Source organism: Prosopis cineraria, unplaced genomic scaffold, assembly GCF_029017545.1.
Source record: "Prosopis cineraria cultivar Desert tree isolate PC_DT_omini unplaced genomic scaffold, ASM2901754v1 PC6, whole genome shotgun sequence".
NCBI classification, from domain to species: domain Eukaryota; kingdom Viridiplantae; phylum Streptophyta; class Magnoliopsida; order Fabales; family Fabaceae; genus Prosopis; species Prosopis cineraria.
This window is the reverse complement of record NW_026555337.1, coordinates 21,580,203-21,590,828: the sequence shown is the minus strand read 5'-3', so window position 1 is coordinate 21,590,828 and position 10,626 is coordinate 21,580,203. Positions and strand designations below refer to the sequence as shown.

Genomic DNA, 10,626 nt, shown 5'->3' with positions numbered 1-10,626 from the left:
TGCTTGTTTGGAAAGCCAATTTTTGATAAAAAAAATTTAAAAAAATAGAATTGTTGAATGATGTTGAATATGTAATATTTTTTATATAAAGTTTCTCTGAAATGAAAGTTATTATTTACATAATTATTATTTAGATCCTGATTAGAATTTCAAAATTGGAGATAATATTTGAAATGTGTGTATATATAGATTTATATATTAATGTTGAAGTACTGTAAATGTCCAATCATTATCACAGTTGTTTAATAATTGAGATAAAAGTTTTTCGGCCAGACATAAAGACAAGTTTGAGTTTACTAGTTAAACCGGTTGCTCTTAGTTTGTCAAATGAATAATACAACATGGACAAATTCCTTCTATCTAAAATCAAATATGTGATATCACCCAAAAAAAAAAAATTGAAAACATGAACCATCACTGTACGTATAGTCTAAATTTTTTCGTAAAAGTTATGCGAAGCTCAACAAAATATGTAATAAAAATTGAAGAGTAAAAGAGAATATATAAAAGCCAAAAAAGCCATATTTTATTTTATCAGTTAGATTTAAATGTTTTAATAATGAAGTATAATATTTTGAAAATTTTTTAATTTAATGTCTAACCTGTACATCATACATAAAACGTATATAATTTTTTGCTATCTATCTTGTTATGTTACTTTTTTCTTCATGCCTCTATCTAGCGAATTGTTTGGGGGGGGGGGGGGAATGACAAGGCTATGTTCCGATTTTTATATTCAAATTTCCTGTACTTTAATCTATCTTGTTGTATTATATATTCCTTGGGATATATTTCTTTCTTAGATAAAATGAGAAACCTTTATCTTATTTTTATTGAATCAAGCTCTTCTTTAACAAAATATGTAAGTGCTACTCAGTTTTGTTTTTACGATATCTTATTATGCATCAGTACTAAAATGAGCTCTTTTTTTTTTTCCGAACTACAATGCGCATGGCATGAAATTATATTTCCAGGAAAAATCATGTGTAAGAATAATGCCTTGACAATCATTTGATTAACTCATTCTAATTAGAACATGCTTCAAGAAGGTTTTTTCATGTTTGGAAAACCATTTGTGAAAAATAAATATATATATATATATATATGAATAATAGTGCAGTGAAAATGTGTTAGTAAAATTTCTGTCATTTTTTTAGTTTAAATTCATCTCTACCTTTTTTTTTTTTGCTTCAAACATAATTATATTTTAATACCTAGAAAGGTATGCATGAGTATTTTTTTTAATTTTAATTCAATTAATACTCCACAAACTTTTTTTTATTTACATCTTCACTATCTTTGATCATTATACTTTAGATCCCTCAACTGCATATTCAGATTCATGGCTCTAAATTCACAAGAATTGTGTTGTGAATTTGCAACACTTTGGTGTCCATCAAATCTAGTAATTTCTCAAGGCTGAATCAAAAAAATAAAATTCCTTTTCTTTCACAACAAGGATTTTGAACAAAGAACCTCATGATAGGCTGCCAGTAGAGTTTCCATTGAACCACCATTTTTCTTGGTAGATTTACCTCAAAATTTATAAAAATACTCGTAAAATACCTTGCCATCAAATTTAATTCTTACTCAAGTTATTGGGTTATTATTACATTTATGTACGTGCAAAATATTCCATGTATATAATTCTTTATTCATAAAAATACTTTAGTTTTGTTTAGCCAAAAAGAGACTTTAGTTATTGTTAACTTTAGTAACATTGGTTAGGATGTCTTCTCTTCGGCAGCATTTGAGTTCTTTTTGTTCATATTCTGTTCTTATTTGCAACATTTTTAGATTATTTTCTAAGAATTACTATGAACAAGATGCACTTTATTTTTCATTTTCATCTTTTGTTTTATTACAAGGTATCAATAAGTTTGTGCATCTGTGAAATTTCCTGTCGTAATAATTCTTTATGCATAAAAATTTGGTTATTTTTAATTTTAGGGATGCTAGCTCGGGAAGCCAATTTTTAGACAGGACCGAGATATGATGTTGTTATATGCAATGAAAATTTTCAGTGATTTCTATTTTTGTTGTTGTAATAATTTTGACTTAATTAACATTGAAAACTTAATTATACACCCAATAGCTCATGACGCCTTACCGTCAAAATTTCAACTTAACTATGCATTCAGATTAGTAGCTCACATGCACAAGAATTCTTTACTCTGTTTACCTCTGTTTTCTTGGCTAAAGAATATAGGTAATAATATAATACTGTTCTTGATGATTCTATGAAGATTTCCCATCTAACCCCATGCTTTTTTTCTTTTGAATCTCTCAACAGTTTCTTTTTCTTCTATTTATTTTTCACACATCAAGACAATGAAGATTTTCCTTTTAATTCTCTACATAGAGATAGATGAGAGATAGTTATTGAACTATCGGATTATGGGTTGTCTATGTTATAGCTCTATCTCCAGTTCTTCTCCTTTATTGTTTTCATTATCTTATCTTTTTTTGACTTCCGTTTTTCTAATTCAAATATTGATGAAGAATTAGTTATTAATAGTGTTAAAAAATTATCTTACGTTTTACTTTCCTATATTATTTCCAACTTCAAGAGTTATATTTTGATTGACTACAATAAATTTGATGAATCTGTTTTATATAACATTGTAGGAGATATTCCTGAAGAGATTGGTAATCTTAAAAGTCTAGAACTTTTATATTTAGACGAAAATAAGTTTTCTGCCCAAATTTCATCAGCTATCTTTAATATGTCTGAGTTGCGGAAAATTGATTTAAGTTGGAATAATTTTTTGGGAGGCATTCCTTCTAATATGTGCAATGGACTTCCAAATTTACAATTTTTGGCTCTTCAAGGCAACAAATTATTTGGATCTATACCAGCTGGTTGGACACAATACAAGGAGCTCAAAAGGATAGTATTACATGACAACTTATTCACAGGTATGTACTACTACTGACTATGTCAAATTTCTAAATTCAATCTTGTCAGATATATTTTGATTGCACTTTTATGCATTTGACATTGGTAATGATCCAAACAATAAAACAAACAGGACTTCTTTAACTCCTATTTTCATTTAAACGAAAATCTACCTTGACAAATTAATTCATATTTATAAAAGTAATCAAAATTTAAGGAACCCGTATCAAACCTGTTTTGGAAAAAAATATAAAGTAAAACAAAAATTTGATATCATTTTTATTAAATATAAAATTAATTTATATAATTTTTAAATTTTGTTTTTCCCAAAAAGCTTGCATCAGTTCACAGCCAACTGCCCTGTTTCCATCTTCCACCCTCATATATGGCAAACATATTACATACCCTTGTATATGAGCCTAAATTAAAAACAGTTTCTATAAACATACTAAAAAAACTATCTGTTTGTACCCCTGTATATATGAACCTCAATGACATATTTTGATTAAAATAATTTTTTATATATCCAATTTTCTATTTTGTTTTCAAAACAATTCCATATCTTGAAATAAGCGAGTTAAATCAAGTAATAATTCAAAAGATTTCACATCTATTAGAAAGAAAGAGGAGAGTAGAAGAAAGGGAGAATGAAAATAAACAATGTTTTGTTTTTTTTTTCATTTTTACATAAATGAAGCTCTTTTTTAAACGAATCAAATTATTTTCATAATAAATAAATAAATATACAAGTAGCCCCTATCAAAGCTGTTTTAAGATAAATATAAAAAAATTAAATACGTAAAAACTCAATAGCCCATGCATTACTACACGTATTTGTCTTAAATGGTTTTCTCTGCATCATTTTAAATGAAAACATTGCCTTTTTATTTTCATTTTTGTTTGTTCTTTTACAATAATATTGTTAGAGATATTCTTAGAGAAATTGCAAAGATAATGGACATTTAAAAATTATGACCTTCAATATTACAATATATATATATATATATGATGTCATCATATGAGTTGTTCAGGATCTAGAGTGAGCTCATGCTATTAGCTCATGAACTGTCACCGCAAAAACAACTTTTTTAGTTAAGCAAACTACACGGTCTTATTCTCATACAATATATATTAGCCAAAATTTATATGATGATGATGGGTCTTACTTAACTTATGATACCATATGTTATGCCCTGTTAGAATACTAGGCTATTTGGTCTAAACATAAGCCTGATGAGTATTATTTCTCTAAAAAATTATTTAATTCCTTTGTCCCAGAATAATTTGTTTATTTAAGAAAGGTAAAACTACAGTATCAAAAAACAAATAAAACTAGAATCTTTGGATTTTTAATAAAGTTAACAATGTAATAGTATTTTCTTAAAATAAGTGAAAATATTGGGAATACCTTATGCCTAGCCAATTTGTGATTTCTAAATGGCGTTAGAGAATTGTGCTTTAATTAAGGTACTGTCCCTTATGCTTTTAAGTCTCAATCTTCTTTCAGGTCATATACCCAAGAGTATTGGAAATTTGACCATGCTTCGAGGGTTAAATGCGGGTTCCAATAACTTGGAAGGTATTCATTCAACAAGGCATAACATTGTTATATATGTTTATTTTATCTGTTGCTTAATTACAAGAAATATTCCAAATAAAATTGGTGATCTTAAAAACCTAAACATTGCAGACATGTTTTAACAGTTTAAAAAATTATATATAATTGCTACAATCATTTTTTCAAGTTCACATGTTTTTAATTTTGTGCAAAATGAAAAACATTAATTTTTAGTTCTTTTTGTCAATTACACCATTACAAAGATATTTCATAAGAGATTGCGATATTTGAAATTGAAAATTTAATCTTAAATCTTAATTAAGTTTTCTCAGTTTCAACCATTAAATGTTGGAGTGGAGGCATCTTTAAGACAAAAAACCAAGAGTATGATTTATTTTTATATTTAGATTACAATGCTCGACTATGGTACAAATAAATAAGAAGTCTTTATCTTTTATTTATTTTAACAGAATTATTTTTAATTATTTATAAGTTGAATTACATTTATAAAAATAATTTAAGGAATCTATGTCAAAGATAAGTGTCCATCTTGTTAGTATGTGCGTGCGTGTGGGAAGAAAGCTAAACTCTATATGTAGAACTTGACTGACCTAATATATAAAGAAGTATGGACAATGATACATCTCATTTGTTAGGTATTTCTCTTATTTACTATTTTTATTATTCACTTTAAATAACTTCACTAAAATTAATATGTCGAATATAGGTTTAATACCTATGGAAATAGGCAATCTCCATAAGCTTGAGAACTTAGAATTGTCGTATAACAAGTTGAGGGGATCTATTCCGTCCAGCATTTTTAACATTTCAACCTTGACATACTTAAATCTTGGAAGCAATTCTATAATTGGCAATCTTCTGCCAAATTTCGGGAATCTCACTAGTTTCTATGAACTATACTTGGGAGAAAATATTTTGACAGATCAATTCCAAAAGTAATAGGTGGCTTACAAGATCTTCAATATTTGAGTCTTGAAGGTAATGAGCTGCATGGCCTAATCGTTGATGAGATATGTGAAATCACAAAGCTTGCCTATTTATCATTAAGCAGAAACAAGTTTTCTGGAGGAATGCCACATTGTTTAGGAAATGTTACTTCTTTATGAGAACTTTACTTGGACTCTAATAAGTTAATTTTAAAAATTCCCTCCTCCTTTTGGAATTTGAAGGATATATTGAAAGTAAACTTATCTTCCAATATTTTAGTTGAAAATGTATCCTCAAGTATTGGAAACTTAAATGCTCTTATATCACTGGACTTGTCAAGAAATCATATTTCAAACAATATTCAAACAGCTTTGGGTGGACTAAAGAACTTGCAAGATCTCTCCTTAGCACATAACAATTTGCAAGGAAACATTCCAAAATCATTTGGAAATACGCTGAGCTTAGTAAATTTGGACCTTTCTGGGAATAATTTATCTGGTGAGATCCCCAAATCCTTGGAGTCACTTACTTATCTTGAGTGTATCAACCTCTCTTACAACAAACTACAAGGAGAGATTCCAAGTGGTGGAGTTTTTGCAAATTTGACTGCTAAATCTTTCATCATGAATGAAGCTCTTTGTGGCCATCCACAACTAAAAGTGCCTCGCTGTGAAAAAGGAAGAAGAAAATGTTCATGGGCAAAATCACTTTTAATAAAACGCATATTACCCATGGTTGTGTCAATAATTTTAATTGTCTTGGGCATTATTCTTGTAAGACAAAGATGATCAAATTTAAGAGAACCAATTGAGAGGGGCTTATCTATTTTAAGAGGGCTAAGGAGGATTTCTTATTTTGAAATTCTAGAAGCAACTAATAGGATTTGATGAGAGTAACTTTCACAGAAAGGGGAGTTATGGTGAAGTGTTCAAAGGAATGCTTTTGAATGGGATGATGGTTGCAATCAAAGTATTTAATTTTGATTCTGAAAAAATGTCAAGGTGCTTTGAAGTGGAATGCAACACAATGCGTAACATGGGTCATTATAATTTGGTGAAGATCATAAGTAGTTGTTTCAATGTTGATTTCAAATGTTTGAAAATGGAGTTCATGTCTAATGGGAGTCTTGAAAAATGGTTGTATTCTCACAATTATTGTTTGGATTTTTTACAAAGGCTAAATGTAATGATAAATGTAGCATCTGCTTTGGAATATCTCTATCATAGCTTGTTAGCACCAATAATTCATTGTGACTTGAAGCCAAGTAACATTTTGTTGGATGGTGATATGGTTGCTCATGTGACTGACTTTGGGATTTCCAAACTTTAGATGAAGGGCAATGTAAAATACATACAGAAACAATACCTACAATTGGATATATAGCACCTGGTAATTGTTCTAAACCTAGCTTCATCATGTTCTTTTTGCATTTATATTTTGAGAATGCTTTTTTTTTCCTTAATTTCTTTTAGATTACATTGAGGTCACCTTATTAAATGATACTTATGAAATCTTTCATACTCTATCACTTATTATTTAAATTAGCAATATCATAGAAAAATCAATATACAAAATATTCATTACTTTCTATGAGCAATACTATGATTGTGTCCACAAAGCATTAGATCTTCTTGATTTAGTCTCTATTGATAAGAAGTTTAATTGATTTTCATTAAAGTCACTTGTTAAATAAATACTTGAAACCATTTCTTCCAAATTCTTATATAGAGAGAAAGTATACTCGAATATATGTATATATATATATATATATGTATTCTAATTTTTTATTTGAGGAAGGTTCTTTCATAAAATAGGCAACCAAAAGGATTTCTTATTTTCAATATTTTGCATTCATTGAGCTTGGTTGCTTCAATTATTTCTATGTGTATGTACATGATATGAGAGAGGGGGGATGCAAATCACTACAGCATGCATTTTTGTTGAATCTAAAAACAAGCCTCTCAAGGATTACTATATTGTAAATGTATATAAAAATAATAGTGTAATGATTACACAAGAAACACCAATACAAATGATCAATTTTGAACAATTTATCTTAATTAAATGTGTATTTAGTTTATTCTAGTTTGTAAATTATGACTATGAGAAATAAAATGATTTTTTTGGTGCTTGAATCCAATTCTATGCAGAATATGGATCTACTAGAGTTGTTTCAACAAAAGTAGATGTGTATAGCTATGGGATTATATTATATTATATTAATGGAAGTGTTCACACAAAAAAAACCAACAGAAGACATGTTTGTCTCAGGATTGAACTTGAAGAGTTGGGTAAGTGACTCAATGCTACATGAAATAATTAATGTCATAGATTCCAATTTATTGCAGGGAGATGATCAATATATTGGTGATATATTGACTTCTACATCTAGTATTTTTGAATTGGCATTAAATTGTTGCATTGATTTTCCTGAAATGCGAAGCAATATGACAGATGTTGTTGTGTCATTAAACAAGATCAAGAACATGATTATGCAAAGGCAACATCATTGGCATCATTAAACAATCAATACTTTATTTTCAATTTATGTTGTATATTTCCTTTCAAAAACATGCTTGGCACATTACTTGTATGTTGTATGCATGTTTTCTCACCAAACATGGAAGAAAATGTAGTGGTTGTAATGACTGTTATATCATATATGACATGTTTGATGATACTTGTGAGCAACAAAGGAGTGCATACATTTGTTAAATAAATTAAACTTTTTATTTAACAAATGCAATGTTAAATTAAATAAAATAAATTAAAATTTTTATTTAATAGAGACAGATGGGAATGATCCCTCTCTGTGTGTGTCCTGCAGCTTCTAACCGACAAGAAGAATGGAGAGAATGAAATAATATGCTCATTGATAAAATTAAAAAACAAGACCCAAAGCTTGTTGGGGAAAATTTCAAAAGGAGACCCCACCAAACTTTTATAATTTTTATTATAATATTTCATAATAAAAAATCAAGGGTACTTTAGTAATTTCACATATAAGAAAATAAAACTAACCTTTGGCTTAAGTAAGATTCAAACTTTAGACCTCCATATAAATAACTAGTATAAATTTAACTAGGCCACTACTCTTCATTTGTCAAAAAATTAAAATAAATAAATTAAAATATCAATTGGAAGAGGATTTATTTAATTTAAAATTCAGGGTCATTATAGTAAACTAATACAACATAATTTAATTTGGAAGGAATGGAACAAGGTGATTGTTCTTTTTAATATTTTTAACTCGAGATACATTGAAGAAGATTCTACAAACTACATTTTCAATCAAAAAATGCATGGATGAGCCTATTTGCAAAAGTGACACCTCACTTATGAGCTAATTTAATTTGTTCATATTGAGTAAACTTTAGGTTAGATGTCCATCAATGACAAGAAAAGAAAATATTTTCTTTCATAATAGTTCAACTTACTAAAAGGATCGTCAAATCTAATAATAACGTAGTGAATCCCTTTTGGCATCTTTTATTGTCATAAAAGCCTTAATATAGAGATTTAGATCCTTGCTTCGATTTTATGTCAAAAACAGTGGAGGACAGTCAAGTTTTTACTTTGGACAAAAATTTAGAAGGTTGCTCAAATTTTATTGGTAAATAACCTAATATGGCATTCCTTACTCTCTAAAGCTTAGACTCATGAGGTTCCTAGTTTATCTCTACAATTTCATAGGAAAAATCGTTGGGCATCTAGCAAAAGCTTGCCATTTCAAGTCTCATTCTTCTAACCCAAAATTTAGACCAATAAAAATGCCTTAGGTGTTACAATAGCTGCCAGAACTTCATGAATTTAATCATAATTAATTTTATAATATTTGATTATTAATTACGTTTTATTTTAATTTGTGATTATAGATGTGTATTTATTTACTTCAATTTGAATATTAAGTCATGAATGATGGAAATATATTAATACAAGTTTCTTTTTGTTGATAATATTTTAATTAATGTACCATTAAAACTAAAAGGATATAATTTAATTATAACTGTTTCAATTATTTTGGTCTTTCGGTTTGTTTTTTAACAAAGGACTACACCTTGGGCCTTTTTTGGGTTTCACAACATATGGTGTGTAGTTCAATTAGTGGGTGGTCTTGCTTACCTAATCTTCAATTTGGACTTATATGCAAATCAACATCTACAAATCTCATATTACCAAAAAAAAAAAATCTACAAATCATATGAAGATAAAATTCCAAATATTTATTTATTTAATGGAAGCTATACATCGACTTAAAACGAAATCCCCATGAGTGATGCTAGAGCTTTCTATTAGATTGCCTAGAAACCTTCACATAAAGCTGAACCACTTCTTTGATAAAACTTCCAAAGGTCTTTTCTTTCTCCATTTGGGTATTAGTAATCTCAAGGTGTTATTCAAATAAGGTTTTAAGCTCATTATTGCAAATTAAAAATTATTGAACCATTTGATATAGATATACCCTTAGGACTCTTTTCTTTACCACATCATGAAAATTGTTCTCTATTCTTCTTTTCTATTGGCATCTTTTCCAAGAAAAAAACATATTAGATGGCCTTACAGATAAATGTCTATTTTTCCCCAAACATTGAAGATCTCTGAATAATGCTAAGAATATGTTCACATGATGCTTAAAGGTTTCAGGGTGGCAGATCATATCTGGAAGAGTTTTATGGAGCCCTTAGAATATATATCTATGAATTGTTAAAGCAAAGAATGAGATTTAAGACACAGAGCAATGAGAATGAAGATGCTCCCTTGTTAAAAGAGTCTACAATTAAATCAAAACTTGCACACGTCTCTCATGTTTATACTCACATCAAGTAAAATTAAGGTTAGATGTCCATCAAAGACAAGAAAAAAAATTTGTTTTGAAAAGGTTCTAAAACTAATTATAGTAGCAACACAACAAATTCCTTTGGCATCTTTTGTTTTCTAGCATATATGTTCCTTTGAACCATGGAGGATTCCAGATGAATGAATCTAATCAACATGGAATATTTCAAAATGCATTATTATCTTTCGAGAAAGCAAGAGGAAGATATAATTGATTGAGGAATGTTTTAGTATCAAGCAGTGTGTTTAGTGATTTGCAATCCTAATCATGGACAGAAAATATGAAATTGATAAAATAAGGAAACTTTGATTCCTATGGGTTATGTTTTTGGGTTAAGGTTCATTTTTACCCCTCAATTTTTTTCAAGGAGCATTGGACACCCTA

The 10,626-nt window shown here is 28.5% G+C and overlaps 1 protein-coding gene across 1 annotated transcript; it reads left to right on the top strand.

The window, feature by feature from the left end:
- The first annotated feature begins 2,726 nt into the window (after positions 1 to 2,726).
- On the top strand, positions 2,727 to 6,193 carry LOC129313986 (LRR receptor-like serine/threonine-protein kinase SIK1). The gene is made up of 3 exons (XM_054957368.1): positions 2,727 to 2,919; positions 4,407 to 4,478; positions 5,685 to 6,193. Exons 1-3 carry the CDS (start codon positions 2,727 to 2,729, stop codon positions 6,191 to 6,193), a joined length of 774 nt encoding a protein of 257 aa, XP_054813343.1.
- The last annotated feature ends 4,433 nt before the right edge of the window (positions 6,194 to 10,626 follow it).